The sequence below is a fragment of the Lithobates pipiens genome, unplaced genomic scaffold (assembly GCF_037356315.1).
Source record: "Lithobates pipiens isolate NorthernLeopardFrog02 unplaced genomic scaffold, aLitPip1_a1.2 Scaffold_28, whole genome shotgun sequence".
In the NCBI taxonomy this organism is placed as follows: Eukaryota; Metazoa; Chordata; class Amphibia; order Anura; family Ranidae; genus Lithobates; species Lithobates pipiens.
In genome coordinates, this window is record NW_027507789.1 from 107,514,280 (window position 1) to 107,536,788 (window position 22,509).

Below are 22,509 nucleotides of genomic sequence, written 5' to 3' on the forward strand. Positions count from 1 at the left end.
GTAGACCCCCTAAGGAAATTGATAAGAGGCATGTTGAGCCCATTGAATATTTTATTTTTTTGCCTCAAGCGATTGAATAATGACAAAAAAAAAATTTTTTTTTTTTTTTTACACAAAGTTGTCACTAAATGATATATTGCTCACACATGCTATGGGCGTATGTGAAATGACACCCCAAAATAAATTCTGCTGCTTCTCCTGAGTACGGGGATACCACATATGTGGGACTTTTTGGGAGCCTAGCCGCGTACAGGGCCCCGAAAACCAAGCACCGCCTTCAGGCTTTCTAAGGGCGTAAATTTTTGATTTCACGCCTCACTACCTATTACAGTTTTGAAGGCCATAAAATGCCAAGATGGCACAAAACCCCCACAAATGACCCCATTTTAGAAAGTAGACACCCCAAGCTATTTGCTGAGAGGCATGTTGAGTCCATGGAATATTTTATATTTTGCCACAAGTTGCGGGAAAATTACAAACTTTTTTTTTTATTTTTTTTTTTTCACAAAGTTGTCACTAAATGATATATTGCTCATGCATGCCATGGGCATATGTGAAATGACACCCCAAAATAAATTCTGCTGCTTCTCCTGAGTACGGGGATACCACATATGTGGGACTTTTTGGGAGCCTAGCCGCGTACGGGGCCCCGAAAACCAAGCACCGCCTTCAGGCTTTCTAAGGGCGTAATTTTTTGAGTTCACTTCTCACTACCTATTACAGTTTTGAAGGCCATAAAATGCCAAGATGGCACAAAACCCCCACAAATGACCCCATTTTAGAAAGTAGACACCCCAAGCTATTTGCTGAGAGGCATGTTGAGTCCATGGAATATTTTATATTTTGCCACAAGTTGCGGGAAAATTACAAACTTTTTTTTTTTTTCACAAAGTTGTCACTAAATGATATATTGCTCACGCATGCCATGGGCATATGTGAAATGACACCCCAAAATAAATTCTGCTGCTTCTCCTGAGTACGGGGATACCACATATGTGGGACTTTTTGGGAGCCTAGCCGCGTACGGGGCCCCAAAAACCAAGCACCGCCTTCAGGCTTTCTAAGGGCGTTACAGTTTTGAAGGCCATAAAATGCCAAGATGGCACAAACCCCCCCCCCCAAATGACCCCATTTTAGAAAGTAGACACCCCTAAATTTAGGGGTACACTAGTGAGACTAGGTAATAAATGGCGGGTGCCCTGAAACTATAAAAAAATAACTAACCAACCAGCGTCACCTGTAACAGTTATATGGTGATCACTGGTGAAAGGGTTAACTAGGGGGCAATCAGGGGGCTTTATGCGGTAGTATATGGGGGTCCCTGGCGCTATAAAAAGCTGCGGCGAACCTAAATACCTACCTGCCTAACTAGCGTCACCTGTGACACTAATACAGCGATCAGAAAAACGATCGCTTATTAGGCTGGGTTCACACTGGAGCGATGCGGGAACGCCACGAATGCGCGGCGGGTTCCCGCATCGCATGCCTCCCGGCGGCAGTTCACACTGCCCTATGCGAACTGCTGGGAGTGTCAGTGAAATGTTAATGACACCCCCAGATCAGTTCGCATATCGCAGTGCGATCTGCAAACTTGGATCGCATGGTGTGAACACCCATGCGATCCGATTCTGCTGCGGACCAAAAAAAGGGTCCCGTGCGAGTTTGCGGCGGGTGCGGCGGGTGCGACACGAATTCAGCCATACTATCTGTATAGCTGAACTCGAATCGCACAGAGATCGGATGTGATTTGCACTGCAGTGCGGTGCGAATCACATCCGTTCTCATAAACCGCTGCAATGTGAACCCAGCCTTAGTGACACTGGCGACGGGGGGTGATCACGGGGTTAAACCTTTATTGGGGGGGTTAGGGGGGTACCTTAGAACTAAAGGGGGCTAACCCTAACTGCCCTAATAGTTATTAGTCACAAATGACACCTGCCGGGTGATCAGGGGGTTAAACCTTTATTAGGTAATAAATGGCGGGTGCCCTGAAACTATAAAAAAATAACTAACCAACCAGCGTCACCTGTAACAGTTATATGGTGATCACTGGTGAAAGGGTTAACTAGGGGGCAATCAGGGGGCTTTATGCGGTAGTATATGGGGGTCCCTAGCGCTATAAAAAGCTGCGGCGAACCTAAATACCTACCTGCCTAACTAGCGTCACCTGTGACACTAATACGGCGATCAGAAAAATGATCGCTTATTAGGCTGGGTTCACACTGGAGCGATGCGGAAACGCCGCGAATCCGCGGCGGGTTCCCGCATCGCATGCCTCCCGGCGGCAGTTCACACTGCCCTATGCGAACTGCTGGGAGTGTCAGTGAAATGTTACTGACACCCCCAGATCAGTTCGCATATCGCAGTGCGATCTGCAAACTCGGATCGCATGGTGTGAACACCCATGCGATCCGATTCTGCTGCGGGCCAAAAAAAGGGTCCCGTGCGAATTTGCGGCGGGTGCGGCGGGTGTGGCGGGTGCGGCGGGTGCGGCGAATGGCTGAACTCGAATCGCACAGAGATCGGATGTGATTTGCACTGCAGTGCGGTGCGAATCACATTCGTTCTCATAAACCGCTGCAATGTGAACCCAGCCTTAGTGACACTGGCGACGGGGGGTGATCACGGGGTTAAACCTTTATTGGGGGGGTTAGGGGGGTACATTAGAACTAAAGGGGGCTAACCCTAACTGCCCTAACAGTTATTACAGTCACAAATGACACCAATGCAAAAAAAAAAAAAAAAAAAAAAAAAATGACATTGGTGTCACTGTGACTGGGGGGCAGGGGTAATTGGGGGGGTGATCGGGGGGTAAAGGGGGGGTGTGAGTGTGCCTGGCATGTTCTACTGTGTGTGGGATGTGTTGGTGCAACTCACTGATCCGCTCTCCTCCGTGTCGGAACGAAAAATACCGACACGGAGGAGAGAATACATCACTTCCTCTCCTGTGTTTACATTACAGGAGAGGAAGTGATGTCACCGGGGATTTCCATTCGTCGGGAGCGATCGCGAGGGGGTGGCCATGAATGAATGGCCGTCCCCTCGTCCGGGATCGCTCCCGAACGAAAACCGACCGCCGCAGGCACCGGGCGGGGGCCCGATCGGGCCCCCGACCCGCGGGAGGCAAATCACGTACATCTACGTGCTTATGCCTGCCCGTGCCATTCTGATGACGTACATCGGCGTTAGGCGGTCGGCAAGTGGTTAACCTTACTCCATCACTGTGGACCTGCCAGCAGGCCCCCCGAATCATCTGCCATGCTCGGGAAAAGATGGGGTGGCATATTAAAGGCTGCGGTCAGGTAAGCCACCCACCGCTGGCCACTAACTACCTCAGCCTCCCCGGCTATCTGGCCACGGTCCCTTGCAGTGTCTCCTGTCGGAGGAAACACTAATAACTGAAGGGCCGGCAGAGGGAGCTGGAATTTTAAAGATGGCTGTCACAGTGTTTCCTGTCGAAGAGAGGAGTCGGGGTCTCTCATGGTGGCTGCCCTGGGGGAAATGCTGTTCTAAAATGTAAAACTGATTAGAGGCCTTTGCTATATGGGGGTTTTACAAACTAATCATTTTTTAGTTGTTCTTTCATTTAGGGCTGGCCCAAGACATTGTGCTGCTTGGGTCTAAGAATGAAATGCTGCCCCCCCCCCAAAAGAAAACACGCCCACCAAAAGGCCCTCACATCCATTATTTTATACCATGATAATTAAAACTAAAATATTTCTTAACAGGAAGTCAGATTTCCATGCAACAGCACCTTGCCTGTATGCAGAACTATATTACATACCAATATATTAAATTCCAAGGGGCAGGATGGGGCAGTATAAGGGTGAGCTAGGGCAGTATATGGACAGGCAAGGGCAGTATAGGGGTGGGCTAGGTTAGCGCAGGGGCAGACAGACCGACCCGGGGGCAGTTGTCATCATGACACACAAAACTGCTGGAAAAAACCTTGGTCGTCAATTTGCTGAATAAATGGAAGAGGAGAGGTGGCCGTGGTTCAATTTTCTGGCCCTTTCAAAATGCTGCCTGGGTCCAATGGACCCGCAGGGACCCATGGTAGGGCCGGCCCTGGCTACATTGAAGATCATTCACATTTTAGGATCCAAAAATGCAGAAAATGTTAACAAAATTTAAAACTGCACCTTGACTGTACTGAGTGGGTTGAACAGAAAACTGTTTGACAGTTGTGCATTCAGATTCACATATGAGGTTCTTCAGCAGTGCATGGATCTCCAGAATGCCTCGGGATGTTGCTTCGTACAGCATTCTTCTCAGAAAGCCTGTGTTAAACAGGGAGCCAGACCTGAGAAAAACAAGAACACAGACTGCGTATAAATCTACAATGTGTATATTCTGGTAATGGATTATTAGCCAAGTGTTTTTACTGTGCAAACAAGAACATTCTAAGTATGACTACAACTGATAATGAAGTCACCATTTAAAATCATTCATGCCAGGTAAGAGCAAACTGTCAAATGATATGAATGATTTCCATGCACTTACTCACTTACTGTATACACAACTCCTGGGTACTCTTAAGGTTTTGGTTACAATGATTTTCATATACCGCTAGTCTTGTGATCCACTAACGTTCAACCCATCCTTATTTTTCACAGCTAACACATGGATAGACTAGATATAGAATAATTATAATTGACTATAACAAATTTAAAGGTTTGTCCTGGGCAAGCAGTGAAGTAACACATTCCTTAACCAGTTTCCGACCGCGCCATAGCGAATAACGGCTACAGCATTTTGACGACCTCCTGCTTCCTGCGCTCCCCCGAAAGTGTCCATCGTGATGGCTGGGCCTGCGGGACCCAGCAAATCACTGGTCTGGCTTAAAGGGCCAGCCCCAGCAGCCCTTTATCAAGTGATCACTTTGTCAACAAACCGGTATCATGCCCAGTTCAGCTCTCTCCTCACAAACTGTATTCAGAGCCACATCAGTGCCTACACAGTGCCACATAAGAGTGCCCCTTCAGTGCCATCAGCACCACATCAGGGTCTTCATCAGTGCCATTCCTGAAATTATATGAGAAAAATATATAATAAAACCGTGTCTAATGCAGAAGCTTGTTATTTATGGAAGTCCCAGAAGGCCTGATCCTTAGGACTGTCAAGATGTTTGAATGGGGCCAGAATTATGATCATATATGTATGGCTATAAACATTTTCTTTATCTTGTTCAAAACATCAAGTCTAGCCAAAATGTAATTGATAGCAATCTGAAGGAACAGGTGGTTTTGAGCTGAATATTTGTCTAATGCTGGCCATACAGAATACAAATGCTTAATACAATTACCGCTTCAAGGACTGTTTGATGAACACTGCCCATATAGTGCAGTTACTAAAAAATATTCGTTTGTGAGTTTATTAATGAGCTGCTCTTGATGGAACATCTAGTTGAATGCAAACAAAGGTTTGACATAATAAAATTGTAGATACTTTTTTTTTTTTTTTTACACAATATGCGAGCACAGTTCTATCTGCAATACTCTTGATATTTTGTGTTCCCATCCCATTTGTATGTTGTGAATTAACAAGCATTTTTGTAAAATACACAAATCTGGACATTTAGCAAACAAGCAAATTTGCATTGTGACAGTAGAACATATCACAGGCAGTACAAAACAGTACTTACCACATCGGCCCAAGCAAGGCCGCTGATCTTCCAGGCATACTTTCATGGCAATCACACGGCAGCTGTTTATATGGATTTTCTTTAAAAGAAAACAACATTGTTAATATTCTAAACAGTTTTGTTTGTGCATTTTACGTTACTTTTTCCTAATGTATAGTAACCATAGAACACATCAAGTTAATATACCGTAATACTCTACAACATGTTCACTTGTTGCCCAATATATCCCACCCACTTTCAGATATAATTGTAACAAGATAATCAGTGTTATTCACTTTACCTGTAGAGGTCATAATGTTATGGCTCATAATTCGGGGCACTTTGACGCAGTAAGTGTGCTTAGCACTATATAACTGTATAGTGTGACCAAACCCCCATATTGTTTGAATATGTTCAGGTGTTTTTAACTAGCCTGCAGGAAATGTAATTCTTGAATGTGTGTGCTGTAATGTGTTTTGTACTGTTTGTTGGTCTTATAGCAGCATCATCTCGAATTTAAATGCATTAGGGTGTGCCCCCCAAATATGTTTTTTGTATATAGTAATAGACCCTGACCATTTTTTTTTTGGGCTGGAACACCCCTCTCCCTCTTTATTACCTCTTATTTAGTGGCCACCAGTGCATAGGAGGAATCCCTTCAGTTCTCCCACATAGAGGAGTTTGGCTCCCATGGTTGAGACGCAGGATCTTTCATTCTATTACTAGGGTAGGACCCACTAATTCGGGGTACTTTGACACAGTAAGTGGGCTTAGCACTATATAACTATATAGTGTGACCAAAGCCCTGTATTTTTTTAATACGTTCAGGTGTTTTTAACTAACCTGCAGGAAATGTCATTCTTGAATGTGTGCGCTGTTACACCCCTTTCACACCAGGGCGTTTTGCAGGCGCTATAGCATTAGAAATAGCGCCTGCAATCCGCCCTAAAGAAGCTGCACCATTGTGTGTAGTGTGAAAGAGCGGTGCGTTGGCAGGACATCAGAAAAAAGTCCTGCCAGCAGCTTCTTTGGAGCGGTGAAGGAGCGGTGTGTTTACCACTCCTCCACCGCTGCTCCCCATTGAAATCAATGAGGCAGCACTGTAATACCGCGGGCAAAATGCCACTATTGTGGCCGGCCGCTAGCAGGGGGTAAAAGCGTCCTGCTAGCGGGCAAAATGCGCCGCAAATCCGCCGGTAAAACGCTGCTAAAAATAGCGGCGTTTTACCGCCGACGCAATGGGCGGTGTAGTGTGAAAGGGGTCTAATATGTTTTAGAATGTTATGGCTGATCAGCATTTATACACAGTACAGTATATACAGTGGGGACAGAAAGTATTACATTTTTCACTCTTTGTTATATTGCAGTCATTTGCTAAAATCATTTAAGTTCATTGTTTTTCCTCATTTAATATACACATAGCACCCCATATTGACAGAAAAACAAACACAGAATTGTTGACATTTTTGCAGATTTATTAAAAAATAAAAACTGAAAAATCACATGGTTATAAGTATTCAGACCCTTTGCTGTGGCACTCATATTTAACTCAGGTGCTGTCCATTTCTTCTGATCATCCTTGAGATGGTTCTACACCTTCAAATGAGTCCAGCTGTGTTTGATTATACTGATTGGACTTGATTAGGAAAGCCACACACCTGTCTATATAAGACCTTACAGCTCACAGTGCACTTCAGAGCAAATGAGAATCATGAGGTCAAAGAAACTGCCTGAAGAGCTCATAGACAGAACTGTGGCAAGGCATAGATCTGGCCAAGGTTACAAAAAAAATTCTGCTGCACTTGGGCCCCTTTCACACTGGGGTGGAGCGGGCGTCGGCGGTAAAGCGCCGCTATTTTTAGTGGCGGTGTGCGGCCCCTAACGGGGAGGTTTTAACCCCCACTAGCGACCGAAAAAGGGTTAAAACCACCCGCAAAGCGACGCTTTGCCGGCAGTGTAGCTACGCTGCCCCATTGATTTCAATGGGTAGGAGTGGTTTAGGAGGGGTGAATACACCGCTCCTTCACCGCTCCAAAAATGTGGCTAGCAGGACACTTTTCACCATCCTGCTAGCACACCACTACAGTGTGGAGAACACTGGAGTGAAAGCGGGCGTTTTTTTCAGGAGCTATTTTTAGCGCTGTAGCGCCTGAAAACCGCCTCAGTGTGAAAGGGGCCTTAAGGTTCCTAAGAGCACAGTGGCCTCCATAATCCTTAAATGGAAGACGTTTGGGATGACCAGAACCCTTCCTAGAGCTGGCCGTCCGGCCAAACTGAGCTATGGGGGGGGGGGGGAAAGAGCCTTAATGAGAGAGGTAAAAAAGAACCCAAATATCACTGTGGCTGAGCTCCAGAGATGCAGTCAGGAGATGGGGGAAAGTTGTAGAAAGTCAACCATCACTGCAGCCCTCCACCAGTCGGGGATTTATGGCAGAGTGGCCCGACGGAAACCTCTCCTCAGTGCAAGACACATGAAAGCCTGCATGGAGTTTGTTAAAAAAAAAAACACCCGCGGGACTCCGAGATGGTGAGAAATAAGATTCTTTGGTCTGATGAGAGCAAGACAGAACTTTTTGGCCTCAATTCTAAGCGGTATGTGTGGAGAAAACCAGACACTGCTCATCACCTGTCCAATACAGTCCCAACAGTGAAGCATGGTGGTGGCAGCATCATGCTGTGGGGTTGTTTTTCAGCTGCAGGGACAGGACGATTGCTTGCAATCGAGGAAAAGATGAATGCAGCCAAGTACAGGGAAATCCTGAACAAAAACCTTCTCTAGAGTGCTCAGGACCTCAGACTGGGCCGAAAGTTTACCTTCCAACAAGACAATGACCCCAAGCACACAGCTAAAATAATGGAGTGGCTTCACAACAACTCTGTGACTGTTCTTGAATGGCCCAGCCAGAGCCCTGACTTAAACCCAATTGAGCATCTCTGGAGAGACCAACGTTTACCATCCAACCTGACAGAACTGGAGAGGATCTGCAAGGAGGAATGGCAGAGGATCCCCAAATCCAGGTCTGAAAAACATTTTGCATCTTTCCCAAAAAAACTCTTGGCTGTATTAGATCAAAAGGGTCCCCCTACTAAATACTGAGCAAAGGGTCTGAATACTTAGGACCATGTGATATTTCAGTTTTTCTTTTTTTTTATAAATCTGCAAAAATGTCAACAATTCTGTGTTTTTCTGTCAATATGGGGTGCTGTGTGTACATTAATTAGGAAAAAAATGAACTTAAATGATTTTAGCAAATGGCTGCAATAGAACAAAGGGTGAAAAATGTAAGGGGGTCTGAATATGTTCCATCCCCATTGTATATGTAAAGCTATAATATTATGTTATATTATGCAGGTGGGGTTTCTGAAAATGTCACCCAAATTATTTACCTTTTAATGGCTTCAATTTCTGTTCAAGATCTGATTCCTGTCCAGCTGCCTACAAAGTGCTAATACACTCAACTGGTCTAGAGAAGAGATTCTGGAACTGGAGTTAATTTACATAAATTGTTTAACCACTTAAGGACCGCCGTATTGCCATTCTACGTCATCAGAATGGCACAGGCAGGCACAAGCACGTAGATGTACGTGCCTGCCTTCCAGCGGGTGGGGGGTCCGATCGGACCCCCCCCCCCCCCCCGCTGGCTACGGCGGTCCGTTTCCCTCCGGTAGCGATCTGTGATGAGGGGATGGCCGTTGGTTTCTGGCCACCCCCTCTCAATCGCTCCTGGCCAATGACGAACTTCCTCCCACTGTGTATTGTTTACACAGGAAGGAGGAAGTGATGTCATTCTCCTCGGGGCGGTCTTTTTGACCGGACTACGAGGAGAAGACACAAAGTAAGTGCACCAAAACACTACACTGACACATAGGTACACAAACCCCCCCCCCCCCCGATCGCCCCCCGTTCCCCCCAGCCCCCTCCCCCCCCCCAGTCACAGTGTCACTGATTGCATTGATCATTTCTTTACTGATCAATGCATTCAGTGTCAGTTGTAAAAGTAAAAACTGTCAGGGCAGTTAGTGTTAGGTCCAAGGTAGCCCCCTATCACCCCCCAATAAAGATTTAACCCCCTGATTGCCCCTAGAGTTAACCCTTTCACCCCCTTTTGCCAGTGTCACTAAGCGATAATTTTTCTGATCGCTGCATCAGTGTCGCTAGGTATTTTTTTAGGTTCACCGCCAGGTTTTTATAGCGCTAGGTACCCCGATATACTACCCAATAATGGTTTTAACATCCTGATTGCCCCTAGTTAACCCTTTCACCCCCTTTTGCCACTGTCACTAAGCGATCATTTTTCTGATCGCTGCATTAGTGTCGCTAGGTAGCTAGTTATTTATTTAGGTTCACCGCCAGGTTTTTATAGCGCTAGGTACCCCGATATACTACCCAATAATGGTTTTAACATCCTGATTGCCCCTAGTTAACCCTTTCACCCCCTTTTGCCAGTGTCACTAAGCGATCATTTTTCTGATTGCTGCATCAGTGTCGCTACTGTCGCTAGGTAGCGTTATTTTTTTAGGTTCACCGCCAGGTTTTTATAGCGCTAGGTACCCCGATATACTACCCAATAATGGTTTTAACATCCTGATTGCCCCTAGTTAACCCTTTCACCCCCTTTTGCCAGTGTCACTAAGCGATAATTTTTCTGATCGCTGCATCAGTGTCGCTACTGTCGCTAGGTAGCTAGTTATTTTTTTAGGTTCACCGCCAGGTTTTTATAGCGCTAGGTACCCCGATATACTACCCAATAATGGTTTTAACCCCCTGATTGCCCCTAGTTAACCCTTTCACCAGCGATCACAGTATAAGTGTCACTGGTGACGCTGGTTAGCCAGTTAGTTATTTAGGTTCCCGTCAGGTTTTTATATATCGCCAGGGACCCCCATATACTACCTAATAAAAATTTAAACCCCCTGATTGCCCCTAGTTAACCCTTTCACCACTGATCACAGTATAAGTGTTACGGGTGACTCTGGTTAGTTTGCTTTTTATAGCATCAGGGCACCCACCATTTATTACCCAATAAAGGTTTAACCCCCTGATCACCTGGCGGGTGATATCAATTAGGTTTTAGGGTCAGGGTCTGCGTCGCCCCAGGCAGCGCTAGGTTAGTGCCAGTACCGCTAACACCCACGCGCAAAGCATACACCTCCCGTAGTGGTATAGAATCTGAACAGATCAATATCTGATCAGATCTATACTAGCATCCCCAGCAGTTTAGGGTTCCAAAAAAATGCATTGTTAGCGGGATCAGCCCAGATACCTGCTAGCACCTGCGTTTTGCCCCTCTGCCCAGCCCACCCAAGTGCAGTATCGATCGATCACTGTCACTTACAAAACACTAAACACATAACTGCAGCGATTGCAGAGTCAGGCCTGATCCCTGCGATCGCTAACAGTTTTTTTGGTAGCATTTTATATTTAAATCCGGAAGGCAGTGCTTGGTTTTCGGGGTCCCGTACGTGGCTAGGCTCCCAAAAAGTCCCACACATGTGGTATCTCCATACTCGAGAGAAGTAGCGGAATATATTTTGGGGTGCAATTCCACATATAACCATGGCATGTGTGAGCAATATATCATTTAGTGACAACTTTTTGTAAAAAAAAAAAAAAATTTTTATTTTTTGTCATTATTCAATCCCTTGGGACAAAAAAAAAAAATATTCAATGGTCTCAACATGGCCCTCAGCAAATAGCTTGGGGTGTCTACTTTCCAAAATGGGGTCATTTGGGGGGGTTTTGTGCCATCTTGGCATTTTATGGCCTTCAAAACTGTGATAGGTAGTGAGGAGTAAAATAAAAAATGTATGCCCTTAGAAATCCTGAAGGTGGTGCTTGGATTTCGGGGTCCCGTACGCGGCTAGGCTCCCAAAAAGTCCCACACATGTGGTATCCCCGTACTCAGGAGAAGCAGCAGAATGTATTTTGGGGTGTCATTTCACATATGCCCATAGCATGTGTGAGCAATATATCATTTAGTGACAACTTTGTGCAAAAAAAAAAAGTTTGTAATATTCCCGCAACTTGTGGCAAAATATAAAATATTCAATGGTCTCAACATGGCCCTCAGCAAATAGCTTGGGGTGTCTACTTTCCAAAATGGGGTCATTTTGGGGGGTTTTGTGCCATCTTGGCATTTTATGGCCTTCGAAACTGTGATAGGTAGTGAGGAGTTAAATCAAAAATTTGCACCCTTAAAAAATCCTGAAGGTGGTGATTGGTTTTCGGGGTGCCGTGCGCGACTAGACTCCCAAAAAGTCCCACACATGTGGTATCCCCATACTCGGGAGAAGTAGCGGAATATATTTTGGGGTGCAATTCCACATATAACCATGGCATGTGTGAGCAATATATCATTTAGTGACAACTTTTTGTAAAAAAATTTTTTTTTTTGTCATTATTCAATCCCTTAGGACAAAAAAAATAAATATTCAATGGGCTCAACATACCCATCAGCAATTTCCTTGGGGTGTCTACTTTCCAAAATGGGGTCATTTAGGGGGGGGGTTTGTACTGCCCTGCCATTTTAGCACCTCAAGAAATGAGATAGGCAGTCATAAATTAAAAGCTGTGTAAATTCCAGAAAATGTACTCTAGTTTGTAGACGCTATAACTTTTGCGCAAACCAAAAAATATACGCTTATTGACATTTTCTTTACTAAAGACATGTGGCTGAATAAATTTTGCCCTCAATGTATGACTAAAATTTAGTTTATTCGATTTTTCTTATAACAAAAAGAAGAAAATATCTTTTTTTTTCAAAATTTTCGCTCTTTTCCCATTTATATCGCAAAAAAAAAAAAAAATCGCAGAGGCAATCAAATACCATCAAAAGAAAGCTCTATTTGTGGGAAGAAAAGGACGCAAATTTCGTTTGCAATATTGCATGACCGCGCAATTGCCAGTTAAAGCAGCACAGTGCGAAATTGGAAAAAGACCTCTGGTCCTTAAGGTGTTTATTGGTCCGGAGCTGAAGTGGTTAAAGTGTCACTACACCACATCATAAAAAAAAAAAAAAAACACTAAATTAGCCTGTGTTCACACTGAATGTGGGTCAGAAATTGTGCGAGTTCAGCTGAACTTGCATGATTTCAAACCGGCAATGCAGCCTGACTTCAGAGGCGATTTGTTTTGTATTCAAATCGCCCCTGAAGTCACCAAAAATAGGATTTTTTGTACTCCCAGTAAAATCATTTTCTCTGCAATTCACCAACTGACACAGCTCCTCTCTTAGCCATTGGGTTGTTACGCCACCTTTAGGAGAATACTAGGTATTACATGTTATGTAAAACAAAGAACTTTCCAGTTCCGGCCAAGGGGCAGTGCCCCTTAGGTAACAACCCCACAGCCTACCATGCAGTCATCAGTACGTCAACAAGCAGTATAACGTACAGGAAAAAGGGAATTATTGCATACACAATTGCAACTATACAGCCGCCTGAAAAACTTTGTGGTAAACGTGTGGACAGACGATCAGGTCACCGCTTTACACACTTGAGCGTCAGACGCTTGGTGTCGGAAGGCCCAAGATGTTCCGATTGCCCTTGTGGAATGGGCCGTCACCGGAAAGGGGGGCACTGCCCCTTCAAGGCGTAGGCTTGTACTACAATCTGTCTGATCCACCTGGAAATGGTGGCCGACGAGACCGCCATGCCTTTCTTTGGACCAGCCACCGAAACAAACAGTGAATCCGACTTCCGAAAGGGAGCCATGGCAGACAAATACACTTTTAGAGCCCGAACCACGTCCAGAGCGTGAAGGGCAACTTCCTTGGGATGTCTCAGCTTAGGACACAAGGAGGGTAACACAATGTCCTCATTTATGTGAAACGTCGAGACCACCTTCGGCAGAAAGGACGGTTGCGAACGCAAAACCACCTTAGGCCGCGTACACACGGGCGGACTGTTCGCCCAACTTTGTCCGCTGAACAGTGTTTGGGCGGACAGTCCGCTCGTGTGTGGGCTTTCAGCGGACAGTTTCAGCGGACAGTTGGACGGACAAGGTTTTTCGGAATTTCCGAAAAACTGTCCGCTGAAACCTTGTTTGAGCGAACAGTCCGCCCGTGTGTAGGCTTGTTCGTCAAACAAAGTTGCGCGCATGCTCAGAAAGGATTTTCACGCCGAAAGCTATAATGCAGTGTATAGGACGTCGTATTTTTCGTCCCGTCGTACGTGCCGTTCACGTCATCGCGCACGGTTTCAGCAAACTGTTCGTCCGTCGTGTGTGGCCATGTCCGTCCATGCTAAGTTTGAGCGGACTGTTTGCCGAAACTGTTTGATGGACAAAGTTGGGCGAACAGTCCGCGCGTGTGTACGCGGCCTTATTCTTGTGGATCACCAGAGAGGGCGACTTGCAGAACAAAGCCACCAGTTCCGAAACCCTCCTGGCCGATGTGATGGCCACTAGAAAGACCACTTTCTGGGAAAGAGTCAACAAGGGAATTTCCCTGATATTACAAGGTTCAGATCCCACGGGGGTAATGGTGGACGCACCAGAGGGACTACATGTCACACCCCCTGAACAAAAGTACTCAGACACCAAAGGTCGTTGAAAAAAGACAGCCAAGGCTGATATTTGTCCTTTATTGGTGCTCAACGCCAATTTATGGTCCACCCCTTGCTGAAGAAACAGCAGGTTCCTGGATATAGAAAAGGAGCGCGGGTGCCATCCTTTCTCCTCACACATGAAGGCCTTCCAAGTACGATGATATAACTTCAGAGAAGATTTCTGTGCTCTCAGCATAGTTGGGATCACAGAGTCCAACAGACCCCGGTTTCTCGACACCTGGCTCTCAATAGCCATGCCGTTAAAGCAGGATGGAGAATCGGACCTTCAGACAGAAGGTCCTCTCGCAACAGCAGTCGCCATGGGGCGTCTGCCACCAGGCGCACTAGGTCTGCGTACCAAGGATGCTGAGGCCAATCTGGGGCAACCAGAATTACTGGGATCCCCTCGACTTCCACTCTGTGAACCAGATGTGGTAACAGTTTTAGTGGAGGAAAGGCGTAGGTCAGCTGGTACTGATCCTACAGAGCCACCAGGGTGTCTGACGCGTCTGCCCATGGATCTCTTGTCCTGGACACGAACCTTGGCACCTTCCGATTGAGACAGGAGGCCAGAAGATCCACATCTGGTGTGCCCCATCACAGACACAGTAGCCTGAATACCTCCGGATGCAACGCCATTCTCCTGGGTCCAGCATCTAGCGACTTAGGTAGTCTGCCTGCCATTTCTACACTCTCGGGATGTAAATGGTCGACAGGGCCGGTACATGTCGCTCTGCCCACTGATGTATGTGAGCAACCTCCCGTGAGGTGGCTGAGCTTCTTGTTCCTCCTTGGTGAGTGACGTATGCCACTGCCGTAGCGTTGTCTGACTAGATCCTGATCGGACGCCCTTGCAGCCTCATCGACCATGTGGAGAGACATAGCCTGATCGCTCTTAGTTCGAACAGATTGATCGGCAACTTGGATTCCTCCGTCGACCAGAGGCCCTGAGCCGACTGAACCCACCATCACTCCACCCCAGCCGGATAGGCTGGCGTCCGTTGTGATCACTGTCCATTTCAGAGGTAGGAACGACTTCCCGGACTGAAGTACCAGGGATCTCAGCCACCAGATCAGGGAATCTGACCAATTGGCTCACCTGGATCTGACGATCCAGGGACAAGGGAGATTTGTCCCACTTCGTCAAAATCTCCTTCTGTAGAACTCTGGTGTAGAAATGGGCATATGGTACTGCCTCGAAGGAGGCCACGAGACCCAAGACTTGCATGCAAAAGCGAAGTGACCACCACTTGCAGTTCATCAGCAGTTTCACCGCGGCATTGAGAGTCTGCAGCTTGTCTGAATGGAGAAACAAACACTCTTGCTTCTCTGGAGTCCAGCAGCAAGCCTAGGTACTCCAAACGCTGAGTCGGCTATACCATCGACTTTTTTTAGGTTCAACAGCCACCCAAATTCTTGCAGGGTCTGCATGGTGATCGCCACATCCTCTTCTAACTCTGAGGCGGAAGATGCTCTCAGGAGATCGTCTAGCTTTCCCATGATCGCGATCCTGCAACAATGCCGAAACTGGAGCCAATACCTTGGAAAAAGACTTGGGGGGCTGATGTCAAACCAAAAGGGAGAGCCACAAACTGGTAGTGGGCTTCCCTGACTGCAAACCCCAGAAAATGTTGATGCCGAAGGCATATGGGTATGTTCAGGTACACATCCTAGATGTCCAAGGACACTAGGGAGTCCCCTTGATGAAGTGTAGCTACTACTGAGCAATCTGATTCCATTCTGAACCTCTGCACTTTCACAAAGTGGTTGAGGGCTTTTAGAGCCAAGATTGGACGTACCCCTTCCTTCTTGGGAACTACAAACAGATTTGAGTAGAACCCCTGGAAACGTTCCGACTTCGGAACAGGTACAATCACCCCGCGATTCAGCAGGTCCCTTACTGCCCCCCAAGAATGGGTATGCTGGAAGAGAAGACTCTATTTTGCGGGCAAGAGAGGAACTCTATCTTGTAGCCGTAGGAAATCAGATCGCAGATCCATTGGTTGGACAGTCGAGAGGACCACCGGGCTGCAAACTCCCGAAGGCGACCCCCCCACCCGAGTCATGGGTGGGGGCAAACCTCCATGCGGTAGCACTTGTTCGCAGGCTTGTTAGGCTTGATGTTCCAGGGACGTTTCTGTCCTTCTGTGGTCGTCCTGTCGGGCTGGGGGCGTTTTGCCGAAGCTCTGGGCGGACGAAAAAGCAGTTTGTGAGCGGAAAATGAGGGCCCTTGCCTACGGCCACTTTTTGAAAAGGCTCTCCTCAAAAGGGTAACACACCACCATGTATTTGGGGACCGAAAAGGTTTGTTGCGGGCGACCCCATTCCTTGTAAATGAACTTGTCAAAATAAGTCAGATACGGGAACACCTTAGGTGAACGAGCTGGCTTACAGGACCCAAAAGGGACCCCGCTACATCAGCAGAGGGATCTGCTGGCTCCTGAATCTTCAGGGCATCACGCACAGCTGTGATAAGTGCTCCAACAAGCGCTTTGTCATGCACAGACCCGGACGGGGACTCATCCTCACTATCCGAACGGTCCTGGTCAGCGTCATCTGAAATGACAGAGCAGGGGTCATCAACCTCAGCAGGGCCCGAGTCTGCATCAGAGCTCTCCCCAGAGGACGGGCGGGGCAGAGGCTGCTTTTTAGCAACTTTGCGCCCACGCACGCCTCCGTCTTGGCAACAAACTAATTGAGGACCGTCGACAAGGTGTCCAAAAGCACTGTGCATTCCGCAGTAGAACCAGTTGCAATTGCCTGGATTTCTGGGGGAAGAAACACCAGTTTCTGAAGCCATGCTGACCCTACCCTGTCTGCCGCCCAAAGGGGACTTAGGACAGTGACATCCTCTCTACTGCTGCTGTCTGAGGGGCTCTTTCCCGCAGTACTCGCCACCCTGAAAGGTTCTCAGCTATCCAGCAGGTAGTGCCTGTGGTCTCTGTTGGCTCCCAGGTACAGAGGAATCCCCTCTGTGTCAGTGGAAGCTGCAGCTAATGGGTCTGAAACCGCTCTGCAATGTGCTCAGGCTAAAAGGAAATGGCCACCAGCATCCAGTATAAGGACATAAAACAGTGGGAAAATGGCCGCCAGAGCACAGGGATACATGCTTCCGCTAGAGAAAGCTGAAAAAACATGTTCAGGCTTCTAAAAAATGGCAGCCGACATCCAGTATAAGGACAAAGCACAGCGAAAATGGCCGCTGAAGCCCAGGAGAGCATGCTTTCCCTTGCCCACACCTAAGATGGCCACTGATGCTGAAACCACGAGGGACAGAGCTGAACAAATGGCGGTGATCAGCACTGCAAGGGACACAGGCACCTCCAGGGACATGAGAAAAAGGACTCAGGACACAGCCAGCCAGCGCAGCCCCCCACAGGTGAGAGCCCCCCCCCCCAGAGAGCCCCTGCCCAGACACACACACCGCTCAGCAGCCATATGCAGCATCCCCTGCAGAGAGGGGAGGGAAGACAGGGAGATAAGAGAAGGAGAGAAGAGAGGGAGGTGAGGGACCCCCGAATCGACCTCCCAGGTGCTCAGTGCCACCGAGGCAGGGAGAGCTGTACTTAACAGTCCTGAAGAGCTGGGAGACATTCCATTACAGATCCACTCTCTGATCAGTACAGGGTGGCTGCTGGTCTCAGCATACTGTGACGCAGACATCAGTACCCCGGTCATGTGTGCCCCGGAGCATAAAAGCTCACTGACCACCTCTGGAGCTGAGGTTTTGTCGTGGCCGGTCTAGCGTGGAGCTGCGACCTGCACACGCTCGATGGCCAGGCTGGGGAGACTACAAGGATAAGGGTATCCAGCCTGTCACCCAGCTGGCTGTTTATAGCAGATCACAGGATCTATCAACTTGCGCAAAAAGCCAAGCTTCTGCAGAAAATAAAGACGGACCGATGGGCCCGTCAGGTTTCCTAGGTTCTTCTCCTTCACTAGGTAAAATAAAACTGATGACTGCATGGCAGGCTGTGGGGTTGTTACCTAAGGGACTGCCCCTTGGGCGGAACTGGATAGTTCTGTGTTTTACATAACATGTAATGCCCAGTATTCTCCTAAAGGTGGCGTAACAACCCAATGGCTAAGAGAGGAGCTGTGTCGGTCGGTAAAAATAAGAGAAAGCAATACATAAACTATTTTGTTGAATTGGTGCGGTTCTGCCAAGTTACATCGCACCGACTCGGACGGTTCAAATCGCATGCCAAATCAGCCCAATGTGAATGTGGGCTAAACGCCGTATTACATGCTGTTAATACTCCCCCAGTCACTCTGAGATTTGTTTTCTGTATTCTGCAAAAAACCTGGTTGATCCTGCTGCCTTCTATCTCCTTAACTTCTGTTCATGTCCCCAATTCAGCTAGGGATTTTGCAGCTGAAGTGGCAACTCTGCACATGCTCAGATTTCAGTGAGTTTCTGTGCGGAGCATTTCCTCCCTATCACACTTGAGCAGCCCTTGTGACTATAGAGTCACACGTGGCAAACTGATTACATCCTGAACCCTTGTACTTTCACAAAGCGGTTGAGGGCCTTGAGGTCCAGGGCCGGACGGAGTTCTTCCTTCTTTGGGACTACAAACAGATTGGAGTAGAAACCCTGAAACCTTTCCGGTGTCGGTACAGGTTCTATCACCCCACATAGCAGCAGGTCCTGTACTGTCCCGAACAGGGCCTCCCGACGGAAGATGATGAAGAATAGAGGATGATCACTCTGGTTCCCAGCCAGAGGAACATCAAAAAAAGGGGGAGAGCAAGCGGACTATCGCACTACACACAAAAAAAAAAAATATATATATATATATATATAGACAGTAAAATAAACAACAGTATAAAAAATCTTTCAATATGTATTAGAAATTTCATTTAATCATAAAACACGTATACAAAATCAATGGCTAATAAAAGCGGTGAAGTATTTCGACTAGTTTTGCTTTTACAGCTTCTTCAGGAAATACAACCACGCCGCAGCCCCTAGAAACGCCCAAGCATCCCAAATGTCTCACCCGACGACTGGGGGCGGAATACTAGCCACACCAAGGCCTGAATCTTTCTGACAGTAGATCATAATCAAAAACTCATCCCGGAGACAACCAAGACAGTGTCCGAGTTGCTAAAATACCAACTCAAACAACGCCAACTGCTCAATGTATTAAGAAGATAAGGTCCATCTGATAAACAGTAATGATATTAACCACTTGCTTACTGGGCACTTAAACCCCCCTCAGTCCCAGACCAATTTTCAGCTTTCAGCGCTGATGCACTTTGAATGACAATTGCGCGGGCATACAACACTGTACCCAAATGAAATTTTTATCATTTTTTTCCCACAAATAGAGCTTTCTTTTGGTGGTATTTAGTTACAGCTCGGAGTTTTATTTTTTGCTAAACAAACAAAAAAAGATGCAAAAAAATAAAAATAAATAAATCATGTTTTAATAGTTTGTTATAAAATTTTGCAAACGGGTCATTTTTCTCCTTTATTGAAGTGCGCTGATTAGGCGGCACTGATAGGCTGCATTGGTGGGCACTGATGGGCTGCACTGGTGGGCACTGATAGGCATAGTTAAGGCGGCACTAATAGGCACAGATAAGGCGGCACCGATGGGCACAGATAAGGCGGCACTGATGGGCACAGATAAGGCGGCACTGATGGCCAAAGATGGGCACAGATAAGATGGCACGGATGGGTGGCACGGATGGGTGGCACGGATGGGTGGCACGGATAGGCACTGATAGGTGGGACTGATGGGCACTGATAGGTGGCACTGATAGGTGGCACTGCTGGGCACTGATGGGCGGCACTTCTGGGCACTGATGGGCGGCACTGGGGTGCAGCACCTTTGAGGCAGATTGTGGGCACTGTGGGTGGCACTGTGGGCACTGCTGGGTGGCACTATGGGCACTGCTGGGTGGCACTGACGGGGGGCACTTTTTATTAGGGTGGCACTGCAGGGGGCAGGTGGGCACTGGCAGGGGGCGCTTGCATTGATGTCCCGATCACGGCCGCCGGTGATCGGCTTTTTTTTTCTCCTCGCGCTGTCAGCGCGAGGAGGAATACTAGCCGATTACCAGCTCCGTTATATCACCTGATCAGCTGTCATTGGCTGACAGCTGATCACGTGATAAGGGGTCGGGATCGACCCCTTGCACGGATCGGTGATCAGGCGAGTCTCATGGACTCGCCGATCACAGAGCGCGCCGCGCGCGCCCCTCGGGGGCACGCAGGCCGCTCGTACACGGGACTACGTCAATAGACGTAGTCCCGGAAAAGGAGATCCGCGCTGTAGCCGTCATTTGGCTATAGCGCGGATCTCAAGTGGTTAAAGTGACATGACAGTGGAGGCGTGTCTGTCAGGCTCCGGGAAGAACGGCCTGAAGATGAAGTTTGGAGGGGGTAAAAAAAAGCTGTTTGGCGGACAAGAAAGAAACAAACAATCTTGTACCCTGAGCAAACCAGTTCGCAGACCCACTGGTCGGAAGGCAGGGTGGTCCACCAAGCTGCAAACTCCCAAAGGCAAACCTTCATGCGGTAACAGATTTGTTCGCAGGCTTGTTTGGCTTGAGAAACCAGGAATGCTTTTGTCCCTCAGCAGGCACCTTGTTGGACTGGGAATGCTTACCTGCCGACCCGGGCAGACGAAAAATCTGCTTTTGATCGGAAAAGAAGGGCCCTTGTCTACAGCATGGCTCCTTACCTTTTCTGGACTGTGGGAGCAACATACTCTTACCCCCAGTAACATTCTTAATAATGTCATCCAGCGAGGCTCCAAATAGCCTCTCTCAATGGAAGGGCAAGTCCACCAGTACTTTCTTAGATGCCCGGTCCGCAGACCAACATTTCAGCCAAATCAGACGTAGCACTACTGCTGATACTGAGGCTCTAGAGAGCAAGGGGGCCGTATCTAAGGCCGCATCACAGACATACTTAAGGCCCTGCACCAACTGCTCTGCTAGCTTCACGCAGATCGTGGAAGCCCGTTGCTTCACCAATTCACAGTGCAACAATTTAGCCCATTCTGTCAGCGTCTGTGATACCAGGGCCATGGCTAACAGTGGCCCGCAATGCTGACCCCACCACGGTAAACATGGACCGAGCAACTGCCTTGGCCTTTCTGTCAGCAGGGTCCCTGAAACAGGAGTCCCTTCCACCAGAATCGTGGATACCTTATTTAACCTGGATACCGGGTGGTCAACAATTGCAGGAGAGGTAAATTTCTTCAGGAAACTCTCCTCAAAGGGGTAATGCACCGCCATGCGTTTCGGGTCTGAAAAGGCCCGCTGGGGCTTTCAGAATTCCTTGTAAATAAACTTATCAAAATAAGTTAGGTAAGGAAACACCTTAGGCGTGCGGGCTAGCTTGTGGGACCCGAAAGGGACCGACACCTCTGCAGATGCTCCCGCCGTATCCCCCATTTTTAGGGTATCCGCACTGCTGTAATAAGTAGGGATGCACCGAATGGGTTTTTTGGTGCCGAAACCGATACCGAAAATGAAAAATACACTAGGCCGAAAACCAAACCGAAACAGCACCGATACCGAAAATGACTGTTTTTAAAAAATATTTTTATACAGGAGGTGGTCAGAGACTGGGGACATGGCACAGGAGGTGGTCAGAGACTGGGGACATGGTACAGGAGGTGGTCAGAGACTGGGGACATGGTACAGGAGGTGGTCAGAGACTGGGGACATGGTACAGGAGGTGGTCAGAGACTGGGGACATGGTACAGGAGGTGGTCAGAGACTGGGGACATGGTACAGGAGATGGTCACAGACTGGGGACATGGTACAGGAGATGGTCAGAGACTGGGGACATGGTACAGGAGGTGGTCAGAGACTGGGGACATGGTACAGGAGGTGGTCAGACTGGGGACATGGTACAGGAGGTGGTCAGAGACTGGGGACATGGTACAGGAGGTGGTCAGAGACTGGGGACATGGTACAGGAGGTGGTCAGAGACTGGGGACATGGTACAGGAGGTGGTCAGAGACTGGGGACATGGTACAGGAGGTGGTCAGAGACTGGGGACATGGTACAGGAGGTGGTCAGAGACTGGGGACATGGTACAGGAGGTGGTCAGAGACTGGGGACATGGTACAGGAGGTGGTCAGAGACTGGGGACATGGTACAGGAGGTGGTCAGAGACTGGGGACATGGTACAGGAGGTGGTCAGAGACTGGGGACATGGTACAGGAGGTGGTCAGAGACTGGGGACATGGTACAGGAGGTGGTCAGAGACTGGGGACATGGTACAGGAGGTGGTCAGAGACTGGGGACATGGTACAGGAGGTGGTCAGAGACTGGGGACATGGTACAGGAGGTGGTCAGAGACTGGGGACATG

The 22,509-nt window shown here is 47.9% G+C and overlaps 1 protein-coding gene across 6 annotated transcripts in view; it reads right to left on the minus strand.

The window, feature by feature from the left end:
* The window catches only part of TRMT1L (tRNA methyltransferase 1L), a 358,814-nt gene that overhangs the window by 81,795 nt on the left and 254,510 nt on the right, over positions 1 to 22,509 (minus strand). For all 6 annotated transcript variants that reach the window (XM_077459512.1, XM_077459511.1, XM_077459507.1 and 3 more), the window contains 2 exons: positions 5,645 to 5,723; positions 4,143 to 4,303 (listed from right to left, as the gene is read on the minus strand). In XM_077459512.1, the coding sequence (XP_077315638.1) occupies positions 4,143 to 4,303; positions 5,645 to 5,723 (240 nt within the window). The remainder of the gene's footprint in view (positions 1 to 4,142; positions 4,304 to 5,644; positions 5,724 to 22,509) is intronic.